The sequence below is a fragment of the Heptranchias perlo genome, chromosome 27, assembly GCF_035084215.1.
Source record: "Heptranchias perlo isolate sHepPer1 chromosome 27, sHepPer1.hap1, whole genome shotgun sequence".
Taxonomy (NCBI): Eukaryota; Metazoa; Chordata; class Chondrichthyes; order Hexanchiformes; family Hexanchidae; genus Heptranchias; species Heptranchias perlo.
The window spans coordinates 25,737,321-25,756,489 of record NC_090351.1 but is presented as its reverse complement, the minus strand read 5'-3'; the positions used below and the strand labels follow the sequence as shown (position 1 = coordinate 25,756,489).

The window sequence follows — 19,169 nt, the reverse complement described above, 5'->3', positions numbered from 1 at the left end:
TCTTAGATACGTAATACGGATCTGGTTAGTTTGACAAAGAGCTAATTATGACTGATTTTCTGGACAAAGTCTCTTATTTTGTATTCATTTTTTATTTTATAAAGAGGATGTTTTTCTGTTCAACACAAATGATGACAAACTCCCAGTGGTTTATGGGGTCTTCACATCTTCCAGGTAAATGAGAATGGTGTTGTGCTAAATAATGAATAGACATATTGATCACTGCTGTAGGAATGCAGAGCATCAGTATTATTTGGTCTGTCCACATAATCTCACTAAATATGACAAAAATGTTCTTTTTTAAAAAAAAACATTTTATATTAAAATTGTTCATATTTTTTTTTCTCTGGTTTCCATGTGTCAAGAGGATTTCTTTGACATTTTAGTTTTTTCCAGAAAATTCTGACAGAATATTTGTATTTACATAAATTAAATACGAACATAAGAACATAAGAAATAGGAGCAGCAGTAGGCCGTATGGCCCCTAGAGCCTGCTCTGCCATTCAATCAGATCATGGCTGATCTTCAACCTCAACTCCACTTTCCCACCCCATCCCCATATCCCTTGATTCCCCTAGAGTCCGAAAATCTATCCATCTCAGCCTTGAATATGTTCAATGACTCAGCATCCACAGCCCTCTGAGGTAGAGAATTCCAAAGATTCACAACCCTCTGATTGAAGAAATTCCTCCTCATCTCGGTCTTGAATGGCCGACCCCTTATCCTGCGACTATGCCCCCTAGTTCTAGACACTCTAGCCAGCGGAAACAATCTCTCAGCATCAACGCTGTCAAGCCCCCAATAATCTTTTATGTTTCAATTAGATCTCCTCTCATTCTTCTAAGTGCCAGAGAGAATAGGCCCAAACAACTCCTTATAACCTGTCTACCATGTTGACTTCCCCCCCCCCCCCCCCACCGCCCCCCATCCCCTGAATTTAATTCTATGCAGCAGTGGAACTTAAAAGTTTTACAGCACTGACAGAGTCACAATAATAAAATTCTCTTTGAAGGCTTTATGAACTTTGGATTAGTAATAATTGAGAATGTTTCAATAACCTGTTGTTTTTCTTTGTCTCTCAGTTCAGTTTTCAGTGGCTCAGCAGTTTGTGCATACAGCTTGGCTGATATACGTGCTGCATTTAATGGACCTTTCACACATAAAGACAGTCCTGACCGCCACTGGGTAGAATACCAGGGGAAGATTCCTTATCCAAGACCTGGAACAGTATGTACAGTCATCCATGAACTGTTAGAAGTGTACATCTTGTTATAAGGTTCAGTCCATTGCTATATAGAACTAGCAAGCACCTTTAAACATTTTATCTTCCTCCCCAATTTGTTCCGCTCCTGTTTTTTTTTATTCGTTCATGGGATGTGAGCGTCACTGGCAAGGCCAGCATTTATTGCCCATCCCTAATTGCCCTTGAGGAGGTAGTGGTGAGCCGCCTTCTTGAACCGCTGCAGTCCATGTGGTGAAGGTTCTCCCACAGTGCTGTTAGGAAGGGAGTTCCAGGATTTTGACCCAGCGACGATGAAGGAACAGCGATATATTTCCAAATCGGGATGGTGTGTGACTTGAAGGGGAACGTGCAGGTGGTGTTGTTCCCATGTGCCTGCTGCTGTTGTCATTCTAGGTGATAGAGGTTGCGGGTTTGGGAGCTGCTGTCGAAAAAGCCTTGGCAAGTTGCTGCAGTGCATCCTATGGATGGTACACTGAAGCTGCTGACCCTTGCTAGGATACCATCCCACGGCCTCACTAAACTGGATGTTCTTCATGTGTGAGCCTAGGTAGCGAGTGTTGGTAGGCTATTTAAGTATGGAATGTACGATCTCACCCTCCTGTCCTCATCCCATATCCACACAAACCTTTCACCTGAGGCCACCAGACAATGATCAGGAGCAGGAACCCTCCCTTTAACAGATGCCAGTTGTAGCATCCCAACCGTCACCGAGTTATAATGCTTTTCTCATTTTGGCAAATGCTACTGATTTAATAACCTCTCATTACATAAGCATTGGTGTTTTCTCTGAAAATGTAGAGAGCTTTAAAAACTTATTAAAAGTTAAGAAAAATCAGTACAAAAATTACTACCTACTTTCTTTTAGTGTCCCAGTAAAACATTTGACTCTGCCATTGAGTCAACCAAGGATTTCTCAGACGATGTCATCAGCTTCATTAAGAATCACCCAATGATGTACAAGGCTGTATATCCAATAAACAAGAGACCTGTTTTCATTCAAGTGAACGTCGGTTACAGAATTACACAGATTGTGGTCGACCGTGTTATTGCAAAGGATGGACCGTATGCAGTTCTGTTTTTGGGCACAGGTACATGGGATTCTCATTTTTAAAAAAAACCTTTCAAAATATATTCTTTCATTAATATACTTTTTTTTGTATGTTTCCAGATGTTGGAACAGTAATAAAAGCATTGAGTGTTACCAAGGACAACTTGAATGCAGAAGAAGTTGTACTAGAAGAATTGCAAGTGTTTGAGGTACAGAATATTATCTTGTAGGAATAGATAGGAAGCTGAAAATGTCTTTTTGTGGTTGTAATTGAGCTAGCTTGTGAGACTTCCCCATCCCAATCAATGTCATGCAATAAAACAAGGAGTTGCAGTACTACTACTACTAAATCCTATCTGGCAGCTCAGCAGCAACAATGGGGAATTATAGTGATCCACCAGATTTGTGTTCTCTCATTGTAATGATGAGAATCTGAACAACACAGAAAATCACCACACTGACCAGCACCAGCTTTCCTAATTGTTTCCCTTTGTCTTTTTTCTACATATGTAGTACTTGTTACATTTTATAAATATCATATATGCGATTTTTAAGATGTAGGATGTTAGTGTTGGGCAACATCCACTCCTGGAATTTCTGCAAGGGTTCTCCCAATTGCCCGCATTAACTCCGGTGGAAGATCGGCAGAAACCGTTGTTTACTGCGGAGTTTCCGCCAATCTTCTGCCAAAGCTATGATGGGAAATTTGAAGAATTCAGCAGAAATTCTACCCGTCAGGGTCTCCTTCCCACTTTGGGCACCTACACCTGAAATTTCCACAGGAGTTCTCCCGATCCCACGCCGCAACTTCAGCGGACGATCGGCAGAAGCCCTGGAGAAATTGAGTCAACAGTTTAAAAAGTCATTTACGCAGTGTCTCGAGGGGTTCCCTCAATCTCCCGCTGAAGTCACAGCAAGGGATCGCAGAAGTTCTGCCCTTTAGTGTTAGCATTGAATACTCACAAGTCAGGTAAAATTTGTCTTTGTGCACATCAGAGGAGTATCATCTCCTGCATAAATCTTATTCATTTCTGTATCAGTTGTCCGGTGGCCTGCCTGGGTGAGAATGCTAAAAATCAGCAAACAACTTTGGGTGTTAACTCATGAGCAGTGCAACCCTGTCAAGGGTATGACCAATTTTCCACAAATATTTATACAGTTAACAACACACTTAAGGTGGATACATATGCATTTACAATAACAAGTCAGTTTAGGTAGCACAGTTTAAATAACTCGACATTTACACTATAAAGGTGATATATATCAAGTTAATGGTCCATAATTAATATATTTTTCTTTCTTCTAAGGCTGATTAAATTCATAATCAATAATGTTGGATCTGACAAATATTCCTTCTCCAATATTAAATAAAATACATTTCAATACTATTTGTTATCTGGTTGTTTTAAGGGCCAAGTTTCCAAGTTCGGACTACCACTAGTGAACCTTGCCTGCCAGCCATGCATGTTGGGAAATTGGGGTCACCCTGCCCTCGACTTTGTCAATTAAAATTGGAAAATTACCCCTTATAACTCAAAAGTTTATTCAACACAATTTTTTTTTTAAAAAGCACCTTCTGATTTCCAAATCTGATCACTAGATCTAGAATTTTAAACACTGAATACATAAAAGCCTTGTAGACTTTGGCACCTACTTAAAAAAAAGATAAAATGAACATAGGATGATTAGAGAGTGTTGCCGGGTTACTGATTGTGACGAAAATCAAAGCCTGGCCTCAAAACAAATTAAAATGTTTTAGCAGCATCAAAGAAAATATTATATGCCAATCCAACTTGAAAAACACCATTGGTTAGATGTTGGCATCAATTCTTCCAGCTCCAACTGTAGCATCAGCTAAAAGTACCAGACTCAAAACTGATATAGAAAACATTAAACTGGCCAACCAAGAGCAAATACCAGCCATGCACTGAAAAATACACCAATTATCAAATGCAAGCTTACAGTAGCTCTATTTCCATGAAGTAGATAAATTGTTAATCTAATTAGTTTAGCCATAGCTGAAGCTTTGTCGACAAGTCATAGAACATTATCCAGTCCTGGAATTTCATGACAGCTGTTTACAGAAATCTGACTGGTGAACAATTCATGTCTGTCACAAACAAAGTTTGAAACTTGATTGAGTGACTATTTCGACACAGCATAACCACAAGCACCCAGTGTCTGCTGACAAAACTAAAGGACTAGATTGTCAACTCAGTTTCTATGTTTGATGACAATCATCAACAACTTTTTTAATCTTGTTGATAAGGTGTTGAATAAGCCCCTTACTATTATCACAGCCAGTGAAAGTCATTAAACAAGAAAGCAATCACTGAACAAATTGACACCAAGTTCGTTGCTACATCGTTTCATGTAGATACCGCTGTGATTTTTCAATAGTTATCAATCTGAGTTATTAAATTGTAGTAATTGCCAATTTTTACTTACTAGGAATCAACTCCAGTATTAACAATGGAAATATCTACAAAGCAGGTAAGCAATCTAAATACAACACAGCATAACTTATCTAAATAATGGGACCAGCATGTATTTGGATGTGGAAAATGTTTTTTTCAGTAGTCACTCCACCTTAATAGAAATTATTGCTTCTCATTAAGTTTTGTGAGTTAGGTGTAAAAACTACAGTTACATGGGCACTAAATTCAATGCCATAAATATCCAACTGCATCCAGGAGAGTAATTCAAAGTGAGTCATCTCAGACCACTCTTATTACCCTTCAAGTGGTTGGCTCAAGACAGCCATTTGCAGAGATCTGGGAACAGATTGGTGATCTGCTTTCCCAATCAGAGAATGGTTGAGAGAGAGAGACTTAAAGGTGGTGTTGGGGCCGGGGGGGTGCGGGGGGGCGGGGGTAATAGAGAGTAAATGGAATAAAAAATGATTAGATATCAGGCTCAACAAATAGCTCAGTTGGCAAAAATGGTGTTCCTTTTGAGACATAAAGACCAAGAATGTTCCATGTTTGATTCCTAGTCTGTGCTGTTAGCTGATCTCTATTGGGGTAGCTGTGGGGGCTTCTCTTTTGGTTTCAGCATCTCTGGGCTATGGAGTGAAAAAAAAATCAGCCAGTGTTTCCACTCCTGATTGCTCTCCAGTGACCTCTGCTGGAAGTGTGCTTGTGAAAAAAGCTTGGATTTGCTGTGAATAACCTGCTGAATTTACAGCAAGAAACAGCTACTCAAATGATTCCTGCCTAATTTGTGGAACTGTAGTATAGCATGAGTCGCTAGCTTCAGAACGAGAGGTGAGGAGTAAACAAAACTATAAAAGAGAATCCGGATAAGAGCAGTTGCAGACCGAAACAATTCTCTTTCTGGACAAATTCAGTTAGCTCAAATTTTGAAATGACTGTGTTAGTAAAAGCTCCTGTCATTATCCTCTAAAGGCAGACAGAGTTCCATTTTAATAGCTTCCAGTAAATAAGTATGAGTGCAAACAGTCTGATATGATGTGGTAATGCTCCCTTATTGCATATGGTGCATCTATCTTACAATGTCATTGTAGAGGTGATGCTATGGAAATGACAAGAGCTTCACCAGACAATTCAAACAGTAATGCAAACAGCCCATATAGTGCATGATGATTTAGGGACTTTAAGAGTAAGGAACTACTTCTCTGCATATATTTAAAGATTATTTATTATTGCATGACATGCACTGACAGACTTTAACCCTAAATAGAACCTATGCTTATGCAGATTTAATGTCACTTACAGAAGCAGATTTATATCGGATCGAAGGATAGCGTGGTGCAGCTTGCTCTGCAGAGGTGCGGTGCATATGGTACAGCTTGCTCTGAATGCTGCCTTGCTAGAGACCCTTACTGTGCATGGGATGGGACCTCATGTTGCAGATATGTGCCAGCGCCGAAAAGGTAAGTGGTAAATCAAAGTTAGCATAGGTCCCCTTTGAGCTATGAATTTTCTTTGTGGGTTTTTAGATGCATTTTTTGTGCTTTGTTACCGAATAGTTGAGGGAGTATTTCTTTCTGTAAATTATTAATGCTGATCACAATAAAGTAGAATTGGAATCAGGCAGCATGCAAAACCAGGGAAGAAAAATTATTATGCTTTGTATAACAACATCATAAATGCATTCATGCAGATTCCCTCTGCTCAGTATTTCTGGCCAAATTCTAATCCATTCCTTTTGAACTTTTACAATTTTGCCAGAAATATGGTGCAGAGGAAATTTACATTTACTGCAATGTTCAACCAGCAACCAAAACAGTTCTCCCCACCCCCTCACCTCCTCCTCCTCCTCACCAATGAGCCAGACAATTGAGGCAACAAGAAAACCACAAGTGCTGGAAATGTAAAATACGAATTACAACATGATGGGAATGCACAGCAGGTTGGTCAGCGTTTCAAACCCGTGACCTCTACCACCTAGAAGGACAAGAGTAGCGGGCACATGGGAACAACAACACCTGCACGTTCCCCTCCAAGTCACACACCATCCCGACTTGGAAATATATCGCCGTTCCTTCATCGTCAGTGGGTCAAAATCCTGGAACTCCCTTCCTAACAGCATTGTGGGAGAACCTTCACCACACGGACTGCAGTGGTTTAAGAAGGCGGCTCACCACCACCTTCTCAAGGGCAATTAGGAATGGGCAATAAATGCTGGCCTCGCCAGCACGCCCACGTCCCATGAACGAATAAAAAAAAACAGAAACCTATATATTAACCTCCCCCTTTTCCAGATGCTGTTTTTGCGTATCTGGCATTTTCTGTTGTTGTAGTGAGTCGGACAATGCCTGCTGAAATTTCTCCAACTCAAGCAGGTAAACTCAAGTGACAGGAAGCTTTGACGTTTATGCCTAGATTTTCCTGGTGAGGAGGTGGTCCAGCGAATAAAAATGGAGTAGAGAGGACTCCCACCAAAACACCCACTCCCCCAAAAAATGGCCATCGCAATTTCCCTCCCGTGACTTCACTGGAAGCTCACCTCATCGCATGCAAGTGAAGGAGTAGACGTGGCCAAGTGCCCCCCCACCACCCCCCCACAGGATTTCCCAACATTTCTGTCGACTTACCCCTGCAAATCGCTGCCACTATAAAGGTGGCAATACTAAGCCTGCACAGCGGCACACAGGCACGAAGAGATCGAAGGTGAAAAGTCATAGAGGGGTGATGTTGGTAGGAGTCACTTCCAAGACTTAGATTCTGCAGTATCTTTGCATTTAAAGATACTTTGTGAAACTTGCTGTGAGTTGTGTATATTGAAATAATGGATTTCCCTCTGGGGAGTCCATTGTTACTGTGCTTTGAGGAGGAGGATGATGAGGACATAAAAGAGGAAAGGATGGAAGTCAGGAGAGTGTGGCAGTCACACACGCATCCAACACCCGATTTGCACGTATCCATGCCACAGGGTCTACAGATTACGGTGGTCCTATCAGGATTGAGACAGTGCTGACTGTGGGCTGCAATGTCAAACATCGTTCTCTTTGTAGAAACATTCAGCCACTTGTACTTGTATTTAGCTTTGTGACCCTTGTTTACATGTTATACTTGATTTTCACGCAACCTTGCCCATACAAAGTAAGATATTTACCCATATTAGTTCATTAGCAATATCTTTTGACTTATCTAATATGAAGACTTGGAGTTTTTGTTATTTAAATCTGATGATTTTTTTTCTCTATTAGAAAGACCAGACGTCAAGATGTAAAATATGGAGACCCAATAATGCAGTGTTGGGATCAGGAGGACTGTGAGTGTATAAAGATAAATGTGGCAATTACTACATTACTCCTGAGTATTTGAGTGATAGTGGCACTTCATTTGCAGTTGATGGTAACAAGCATCCTGAAGCATACAGGATTTATTTTCCAAGCTGAAGGAGGTTTGATATGGATGAGGAGAAAAGATATATTGCTGAAAGTAATTAAAGCACACAGACATTAATGTGGCATCATGAAACACCAAAAATGATTCTCTCACTCCACTGATCAACCTATTTATTCCATATATCCTTTTTTGGTTTCCCCCATTCAAAGTCAATAATTCACTGTTCTGGCTTATAGGAATGGAGATCTTTTAATATTTATGCTTCCTTGATTACTAATAAAACAGGTTTTTTTTCTATATTGTTTTAAATGATGATGGCAGCCCTTGCAGGTAATAAATGGTGCAACACAATAATTTAGCTGGCAATCTTTACCCCATGCAAGATATAAACCCAATCTGACATACTGTGACTTTACTGGTTATTTGACACACATCTTGCATAGGTATGGAATCATTTAGAACATTCCTTGTAAAAACCAATAGTTTGGAACATCAGAGCATAAATAGTTTTCACAGCAGCTGCTTTCATTTTGGGACATGGAATGTTTTAATCTTTTGTTGTTATTAATCCATTCCAGCTACTTTGGAGTTTCCTACTATGAAATTATAATTTTTTTTTCTTTAATGCTCACAATAAACATTTCCTCTTACATAGATGCAAAGAGCGTGCTAACTGAGAAGAAGTTGATTTTTGGAGTGCAGTATAATTCCACATTCCTGGAATGCAGTCCAAGGTCACAACAAACATCAGTCATCTGGTCTGTTCAGCAATCACTGGATGGTCAACAGGAGGAGGTAATTAGTCCGAATGGTGCAATCTAACACTGAAAACCATTGGATTTGAGATGTGCAGTAAATCCTCCAGTTATGTTCCGAATGACTTGTTTGATTATCAATCAGACAATAAATATGTCAAACTATTTTTTCGCATCATCCCTGTAATTAAATCATGTTAATACTCAGTGTCAACTGATCACAGTGAGATTTTACAGCTCAAAGACAGTTTTCTAACATTCATGTGCTCTGTTAAGTGTGAACAAAATAAATTGTGCCTTGACCATCATTATGATAGCAAAACAGACAGCCAAATTACAGCGCTGTTTCTGGACCAAATAACATATTCAGGAGCCGCAGTGCACATCACTGCTCTACTGCTAGCATGTGGGTGCTTGGTAGGAATGTAACTTATAGTAGGCATGCTTTCCCAATCACAAGTGACCTCATTGGAATTGTTTTACTGCACATTAAAGATATGTTGACTTTAAAATCCATTCAGTATCTTCTCTGTGGACAGACATCCTGGACCTTCGGTTCATACTCCTAGAAGGCTGCAGGGTTTACCTAAACATTGCCTTTCTTTTTAAATGTTCCTATGTTTTTTTTTCTTGCTTTCTCTTATGTTTTCTTCTTGATCCTATAGAAAGTCTTGATCATGGTTTTCTCCATGTCTTATCAGACAAGTAAAATCTCACTCAATTAGGGGAAAGCTGACTCATTTTGTTTGGAAATGAATCTCATAGAGTCATATACTTCAGAAGGAGACCATTCAGCCCATCGTGCCTGTGCTGGCTCTTTGAAAGAGCTATCCAATTAGTCCCATTCCCTAGCTCTTTTCCCATAGCCTTGCAATTTTTCCCCCTTCAAGTATTTATCCCATTCCCTTTTGAAAGTTACTATTGAATCTGCTTCCACCACCCTTTTTCAGGCAGTGCATTCCAGATCATAACAAATTGCTGCATTAAAAAAAATTCTTCTCCTCTCCCCTCTGGTTCTTTTAAATCTGTGTCCTCTGGTTACTGACCTTCCTGCTAGTGGAAACAGTTTCTCCCTATTTACTCTATCAAAACCCCTCATAATTTTGGTCTGGGCCCCTTTTCGGCACCCCTGCTCCTCCTGGTTCCACGGGAACGTTAGAAAAAAAATGTAACTTACATTTGGACAGTGACCATTAGGGCCGCTAAAGAATCCTGAAAGATGCTGCTATATTGGTATACTTTGTGCCCGTTTTACACCCAAAAAACAGGCACAATGCATACCAATTTCTACTCCCATGTGTTTAAGTGCAATCTGACTCTCTTATTGACCATAAATCTTCTTCCTAACATTTACCATGGTTGATAGATCTGGGCTTCTGTCAACAATCCTTTGTTGTGAACCAACAATAATTGTATCTCTCTGGGACCAGAATGTATTGTTAGCACCTCCATCAGATATATCCGCTTTTCTGGTGTCAATATTATTGAGAATAGAATGGGTTCATTACAGGCATGGAGATCAGACAACTTTTTTACATCCGGCAATTGTTATTGTAAAATATGTTCTGACAGGTTTTTGAAGCCTGTGTTTATCTTGGAATTGTATTTGTATTTTATATTTAAAATTATATTCAAAACAGTTTTGCAAAATCAGTTTGTAATCAGCACATTATCACATGCTTGGTACAGTTGCCATTAACAAGCAAATAAGGTAAAGGAAAATAACAAGAAAATTGATGTTAGACCAGGAACTAAAATCATGATCTGAAGTAATATTAAGTAGAAAAGGATTTTACAGTTAAAATACATTATACTGAACATGACATTTTGTATGAGAAAATTCACCTTTATTAGGGATTTAGGTTAAGATAAAGGAAATTTGTTTGTGTTTCACATTGTTTTGTATACGTTTTGGCACAGGCAAAGCCAAATATTAAAACCAATCAATTTACCAAAAGCACTGCTGATACAATCTTCTGAATTACTGTTATTTTTTCCAATGAATTTTATTGCTAAAATTTGTTTGAAAATTCTATGGTGTAAATGAGAGAGGGACTGGGTAAAGCAGTTAGATATCACATTGTCTTTTCAACTCTTTGGCTGTGGCTTCATACCAGTTTAGAATGATGGGATGAAAGTCTCCTCTTTCTGTCAGGTACAAAGCTTCCAAATTAAATGAATTTGGACAGCCTAAACCCAGTTTCTGTTGACATGGGTCCAAAACACAAGTCAGTCCATAACTTGGCATTTACTGCTACAACCTGACTCGGAGAGAGTGCAGGAAATGGAAATGCCACATTAGTGCAGTAGAGAGTGTATTATTGAAACTAGAGTTAGGGCATATTGTTGGAACAGGAGGAACTGCACCTATCTTGTGCAGTATCTGACATAGGAATGCAGGAAGATGAAAATGCGTGAAAAAGTGGAGAAAATGTTTCACTTCTGGCATTGATATTCCTTCTGAGCAAAAAAGTTCACAAAAAAAGTAGGATTGGGTTGTGACCATATAAATACTATAGATAGCTGTAATTTAATATAATTTACGATAAATATATGTTCATTGGATTATCCTCATGTAATGAAAACATTTTTAAGAAACTACAGGTATATCTTACTTTTATACTATTCTCTAATTTGTTTTTATATAGATAAAATATGGTTCCAGAATCATCAAAACGAGACTTGGTTTACTCATACGTCATTTGCAGGAAGATGATGCTGGGATTTACTACTGCAGAGCTGTGGAAAATACATTCACACAAATCATTACAAAGTTTCACCTTAAAATTATTCTGAGTGACATCATGGTAGCTCCGACGAATGCAGGGTACAACGATGGAAAGGGTAGAGACATTCGGAGTAGGATGAGGCTACGTTACAAGGATTTTCTGCAGCTTCTGAATAAACCAGGCATTACTGTGAATGAATACTGTCAGCAAATATGGCGGAATGGAAAGAGAGGACAAAATAGCAAAACTGCAGCCAAATGGAAAAACACACCAGAGTTTAAGCGGTATTAGATTATGGACAATATAAAATGCTTTATATTGCTCCTTTTGAGGAGATACAGTAACAAAAATTATTCACTGGACTGTTGTATCAGAGTCATGGCTGAATAATCTGACTGTTTGTCTCAGGTACACTGCAAAGACTAAAAAAGCCCCACTGGATGAAATGAAAAGTTGCCATAAAAGCTAAAAAAACATAGCAAGAAGTATGAATATATCTGGATGTATTCTATTCATTAGAAGTACATGTTTCTTAAAAGGAAGGTTTGCTTTAAAAGAAAACATTACTATGTAGGCAATTATTTCTTTAAAATAGTTTGGGAAACAAAATGTCAACGAGTTCGCAAATCTCTGAAGACGTCCGTCAGTAAATTAATCATACTGTGGCAGCATGGATTCAAATCCTATCCCAATCTACCAATCTCAGAGCCACCAGTGACTTAAAAAGTTAGTACCAACTATGTGTTGATCAACATTTCCTAAGTATGACTTGGCACAATTAAAGATATTACAGACTTACTGCCATGCTTTCGCTGATCTGGAGGAAGGTGGGAGTAACTGGATTAAGGATTGCTAAATTAATTATTTCATATCAATTATTAAATTATAGGATAAGCATACTTTGTACTATTTCAATCTTTAAATGATGAGGTGTACCTTCCTTGAATTTTATATATATATTATCATCCCAATCTAATTCTCAAATAGCCATAGTAGACATTTTACTTATTTTATGTGCGTGGCTATATCTGGCTATATACATTAAATGTTGAGTCCACCTTGTATGTAAGGGGCCTTCCTTGAGCTATCCAGCTATTTCTTAGAGCTTATTCAGAATTAGTTTTATATAACTTGAACCCGTAGTTTGACAATTAATGAGGCTTAGGCAATACAACCTGGTCCATAATAGAGTCACTAAGCACCTTATGAGCCAAAGCTAAGTAATTTCCTGTCCAGAAGAAGAGGGAAGCTCCCAGTGACTCCATTAAAAAGTAGATAATTATGTTACCTTCTCCTCTGCCAATTTTTGCAATGAGGTTTTCATCTAAGGTTTTCTATTAGCCTACTGACAAATGTACCTGGATTATAATAATACTTATCAGCTTTCTTATTGGAAAGCCTAAAACATTATCACGTTGTGTAAATATACATTAAATGCCTGTATCTCTTGTATTAACTGAGGTTGCACTAAAAATCCACAACTGTACTTCAATGACTTCAGTGTTAAAATGGATGTGAAACATTCCTGCCTTTTTCTTAACAATGCTTGTTGACTTCACAAAATGTGCTGTTTGGCTCGTACTAATCTGCAGTCACGGCAGCTACTTTTTCCATATAAGAAAGCCTTGGGCTCGCATACAGTGCATTGTACAGCAATATTGACAATTTAACAGGTATTGACTTTTTGTTTATTTCTTTGAGCACTACTATAGCCAGGAGCGAATTAACACACAGGCCGACAGGGCCTGTCCCCAGGGACCCCAGCCAAATTTGGTACCCCTGGTAAAATTCACCACCGTGTGGAAAAACTGCATATAACCACTGCTTTATTATTAATGCACTTATACAGATTCTATGGGGTGAATTTTTCATGCATTTTACTACGTTTGTGTTTTAATGGATGGGGGGGTGGTGGAAAGGGGGAGGAAGGTTTTGTGGGGAATATAAAGGGATCCCCAATGTTCTTGATGCCTAGGGCTCAAGAATCCTTTCTCTGGCTCTGACCATAACATCCTTGCACCAAAGAAAAATATAATGAACTTTGGCTTTGAAATTAAATTAATATTTTACGAGAGGAGCCTTAAATTAATTCATTAATATTATGGCTTATTTGGAACGTTGATTTCCACAGTTATTCTAGGAAATGGTATGAAACACACTCTGGTATTTCAAATCCATGCTCTATAATCGAGATTGGACCTACAAGTATGCTGAGTATGGGACTTTACCTGCCTGTTTAAAAAAACAATTCTCTAACTGATCATCACTGTATGGACAATTATCAATTCAGGTTTTTTAAAATTATAAAAGCAGCACTAATTGGAAGGAAAAATATCATCAGTGTATTCACCTGCCAAAAAGGTAAAATTAAGGCATTTTATTAAATTTATCAGTAGATAATACATAACTGTGGAAATCAATGTTCAACTTATGATACCTTGATACAATGTATCTTCATCTAAGATGAAAAAATCCTAATGTTCTAATCTCTTACCATTTAATTAAAAGGAGAAACGTTACTATATCGTGAAAATTTGAGTAATAGACTTCCATTATTTACATGTGCATTTTCAGGGGATATGGGGATGGTGCAGGAAAATGGCATTGAGGTAGATCAGCCATGGTCTTGTTGAATGGCGGAGCAGGCTCGAGGGGTCGAATAGCCTACTCCTGCTCCTATTTCTTATGTTCAGTGGTTAAATAGAAGTCACGAGCAGAAGCCCTGCTAGATTTTCTCTCCCTCCGCACAGGTGCCCTGAGATGAAGTGCAGCAACCCTACCACCATCCAGGTTGAGATCATCTAACAACACTTGGGGAATCACACCTGGGATCTTTTTGCTCTGCATGGCTCAGTCATGGTTTTGTTCTATAGACACACAGACACAGTATAATTGGCCTCGACAAACTATAGAAGATCTAAGGTGTCTACAGTGTAAGGCCTAAAGCTCCTTCATTACTACAAATCTATATAAAATTGCCCATTACCAAAGAAAGAACTTTGATCGATATTGTTAAAGGCAAATCGTGTTTAACTGACTTGATTGAGTTTTTTGATGAGGTAACCAGAGAGGGTTGATGAGGGCAATGTGGTTGATGTGGTGTATATGGACTTCCAAAAGGCATTTGATAAAGTGCCACCTGATAGGCTTGTCAGCAAAGTTGAAGCTCATGGAATAAAAGGGGCAGTGACAGCATGGATACAAAATTAGCTAAGTAACAGGAAACAGAGAGTAGTGGTGAATGGTTGGTTGTTTTTTGGACTGGAGGAAAGTATACAGTGGCGTTCACCAGGGGTCGGTACTAGGACCACTGCTTTTCTTGATATATATTAATGACTTGGACTTGGGTGTACAGAGCACAACTTCAAAATTTGCAGATGACACAAAACTTGGAAGTGAGGTGAACAGTGAGGTGGACAGTGATAACCTTCAAGAGGACATTGACAGGCTGGTGGAATGGGTGGACATGTGACAGGTGAAACTTAACACGGAGAAGTGTGAAGTGATATATTTTGTAGGAGGAACAAGGAGAGGAAATATAAACTAAAGAGTACAATTCTATAGGGGGTGTAAGAACAGAGAGACCTGGCGGTATAGGTATATGTGCATAGGTCGTTAAAAGTGGCAGGGCAGGTTGAGAAAGCAGTTAATAAAGCACACTGGATCCTGGGTTTTATAAATAGAGGCATAGAGTACAAAAGAAAGGAGGCTATGATGAACCTTTATAAAACACTGGTTTGGCCACAACTGGGGTATTGTGTCCAATTCTGGGCACCGCACTTTAGGAAGGATGTGAAGGCCTTAGAGAGGGCGCAGAATAGATTTACCAGAATGGTTCCAGGGATGAGGGACTTCAGTAACGTGGATAGATTGGAGAAGCTGAGGTTGCTCTCCTTAGAGCAGAGAAGGTTGGGAGGAGATTTGATAGATGTGCTCAAAATCATGAGGGGTCTAGACAGAGTAGATAGAGAGAAACTGCTCCCATTGGCGGAAAGATCGAGAACCAGAGGACATAGATTTAAGGTGACTAACAAAAGAACCAAAGACGACATGAGGAAAACATTTTTTACGCAGCGAGTGGTTATGATCTGGAATGCATTGCCTGAAAGGGTGGTGGATGCAGATTCAATCGTGGCTTTCAAAAGGGAATTGGACAAGTACTTGAAGGGAAAAATTTGCAGGGCTGCGGGGGAGTGGGACTAGCTGGATTGCTCTTGCAGAGAGCCGGCACCGGCTTGACGGGCCGAATGGCCTCCTTCTATGCTGTAACCATTCTATGATTCTATGATATATTAATATATGTATGTGTATACATCTTTCAGGTCCTCCCAAAGTATTTCACAACCAATAGAATACTTTTGAAGTGCAGTCACTAATGTAGGTAAATACAGCATCCAATTTGCACACAGCAAGATTCTAAAAACAGCAAGAGACAAATGATTGATCTTTTTTGATGGTGTTGATTGAGGGATAAATGTTAGCCAGAACACGATGAGAACTCTCCTGCTCTTCTTCAGATAGTGCCCTGGGATCTTTTATGGCAACCCGAGCCGGCAGACAGGGTTTAACATCTCATCTGAAAGACAGCACCCCAGAAAAATGGAGCCGTAGATTATATGATCAAGCCCTGGAGTGGAGCTTTGACTCTGAGGCAAGATGGGTACTACTGACTTTTTATATAGCTCCCAAAAATAGCTTAACGGATGACTGTAGTTATATATAGTTTGCCAATTTAATATTTTGCCTTTATAAAGTCCTCTCTTTTTCTGTTCTGCTTTGTGTTAATTTAACTATCATTTTTCTTGGTATATTTGGATTGCTTTTTAAAAAAAAAAGTTGCAGGTAGAAATACGAATTACCCCATTTAAGAGATCAAAAAGTGTATAATGTAAAAATATGTGGAATGCAACTCATTATATTGTACTTGATTGTTGTAAAAAGAAAGTATTGCTTATTGATATAAAATGTTGGTCACTGATACAGACTTCTGTATGAATGCATAACTGGGATGAGGAATGCAAACAATACCTTTTTGAAAAGGTATCTAATATCACACTTTTAGTGTTAACTCTATACAATGTAGACTGTATCTACATGCATACAATTGTGATACATACTATACCTGGTAAGCACCATATTAGACTGACAGTTTAATATCTTGCTGTATTAGAATTATAAGAATAAAGTTTTTTAACTTACAAAAATTTGTTTATTAAATCTTGCAATAAAAAAGTTTGAAGAAGTACATTAGAGTCATCCACATAAGATTTTGTGGCAGGAATACATTAGATTTGAGTTTTTAAAAAAAAAATTCCACATCCCTATCGCTATAGCCTCCATCAACCTTGCAACCAATCTCCCCCCAAAGCTCTGCATTCCTCTGACTCTGGGTGTTGTGCATCCCTCTCCCTTTGTCACACCATTGACCAGCTGTGCCTTCCTCCACCCAGGCCCCACGCTCTGGAATTCCCTCCCTAAATCTCGCTGCCTCTCCACCTCCCTCTCTTGCTTTAAGTCTCTCTCTTTCAAAACCCACTTTTTTGTCCAAGCTTTTGGTCACCCTCCTTCTTTGGCTTGGTGTCCATTTTTTCCCACAAGCCTCTGTGAAGGGTTTTTTCTATGTTAAAGGCGCAAAATAAATGCAAGTTGTTGTTAATGGTTGAATATTGATCGAGACGGGCAGGTGCATTATTTTAATAAATATATTATGTATATCAGTGCAAAATACCCTGAAAATTATAGAGAAATTCTTTGAAATAGTTTAATAATTAAAGTTCTTAGAAAATACAAATTTAGGCTTACATAAAGTTTTTAAGTTTTAAAGCAGATAGGTATTATAAAAGCACATTATATATCAATGTGCTGTGCCATATAGTGATAAGAAGTTGGTTCATCCCCATGCTGCTCACTGGTGGGCTCACTGATTCCAGTTGGCCATCAAGAGTAAAATTTCCTGTTGTATTAAAAAAAATCATAACTTTTTTTTTAATATAGTTCACAAAGCAAGATCTTCCCTCCAGGAAGAAAGGAAAAAAATCAGAGGGAAAGCTACCATGGGACACTTTTCTATACTACTACTACTACTACTACTACAACAACAACTAGCATTTATATAGTGCCTTTTAATGTGGTTAAAAAGTCCCAAAATGCTTCACAGGAGCGATGATCAAACAAAATTTGACACCGAGCCACCTAAGGAGATTAGGACAGGTGACCAAAAGCTCGAATGGTAATAGATTGAATGGTAATGGAGTGGCCAGCAAACAATGCAATAAATGGTGTTCTCGAGGAGAAAATAAATGCAAAAATTGTGCGGGAGGCAATCAAAGCAGGATGCGATTTGAGTAAAGGTATGTGGAAAATAGCAGAGAGTACTTTATAGATGTACTTGTGGGTAATTTTCTTGAAATTTGAATGTAAAACATAACACCATCTTAGCCTGAATCAGAAAATGCTGGAATCACTGTTCAGGCCAGGTAGCATTCACGATTTTTATTTCAGATTTCCAGCATTTTGCTTTTTTATTGTTCACTGAATGGCCACTTCTCTTCCAGGAATGCCCCACCTCGAAGTAGTTCTGCTCTTCTCTTCAATGTGATTTTCAATGCTGCCTGATCTGCTGAGTGTTTCCAGCATTTTCAGTTTTTATTTCAGATTTTCAGTATCTGCAGCATTTTGCTTTTTGTTAGTCTGAATCAGTATTGCCAGATTCTTATTAGGTTGCCTTTGTAAAAGTCAGATAAATTGAGAAATTGTTTTGAAACTGCCATCCATGACGGAGGCAGCAGTTCTGGCGACTGCAGTTTCTTTTGATGCAGGGAAAACATTTCACAGGATGGAATATGGTTATCTGATATACTGCCTTACGTCCTTCAATTTGGGAAAAGATTTAATTTGGTAATGTAAACCCAATAGCCTGTCCACTGGTCACTATTGTTAGAGATTGAATTTTCTTTTCCAAAGGCAGGGTGTCTTCCACAATTGCCCTTCTTTTATGGCTATTCTCCCACCAACACAACCAATACAGTTGCAAGGTCTACCAACTTTTGCACATTTAGCAGGAAACGCACATGGGACTCAGACTTACAAAGGTTGTCTTTGATGAGCCACTGCCTTTCAGCACAGAAGATTTTTTTTTTAAATCACCTAAGAGATTTTGAATTGTAGTCACACAATGTCTTTGTTTAATTTTGTATTTGTATTGAAATTATTTTCTTTGCAAAAATACTTCAGCATTTTGAGATCGTCTGTGGCAGCAGCCTTCACAGGCCCCTGTAACTGCTAATTACAGCATAGATCAGTAGTTGGACACAAAACCACATGCTACATGCAGTAGCTGAGATAGGCCAAGGCATTTGTGATTCCCAATAACTTAAAATCTTAATGCATTTAACTTTTCCCTCATTAGAAAAGACATACATACTAGTGCTTGACCTAGTTTTCTCACAAAGTCATAAGGCAATTCACCCTCTTCTTTTTCAAGTACTTAATTTTTTTGAAAGAATGTAAATACTTGTACAGTACTTACTTTTCAAATCCTGATGGGAACACAGTTCACTTACCAGGGTTAGCATATTT

General features: G+C 38.7%; 1 protein-coding gene across 1 annotated transcript in view; it reads left to right on the top strand.

Moving 5' to 3' along the window:
- Window positions 1-16,795, top strand: part of LOC137344476 (semaphorin-3D-like) — a 71,778-nt gene extending 54,983 nt beyond the window's left edge. Inside the window, exons 9-17 of the mRNA XM_068007468.1 lie at window positions 105-174; window positions 1,083-1,227; window positions 2,109-2,331; window positions 2,412-2,500; window positions 4,743-4,784; window positions 6,029-6,186; window positions 7,966-8,030; window positions 8,763-8,902; window positions 11,511-16,795. Of these exons, the coding sequence (XP_067863569.1) occupies window positions 105-174; window positions 1,083-1,227; window positions 2,109-2,331; window positions 2,412-2,500; window positions 4,743-4,784; window positions 6,029-6,186; window positions 7,966-8,030; window positions 8,763-8,902; window positions 11,511-11,882 (1,304 nt within the window). The 3' untranslated portion in view covers window positions 11,883-16,795. The remainder of the gene's footprint in view (window positions 1-104; window positions 175-1,082; window positions 1,228-2,108; window positions 2,332-2,411; window positions 2,501-4,742; window positions 4,785-6,028; window positions 6,187-7,965; window positions 8,031-8,762; window positions 8,903-11,510) is intronic.
- Window positions 16,796-19,169: the final 2,374 nt, after the last annotated feature.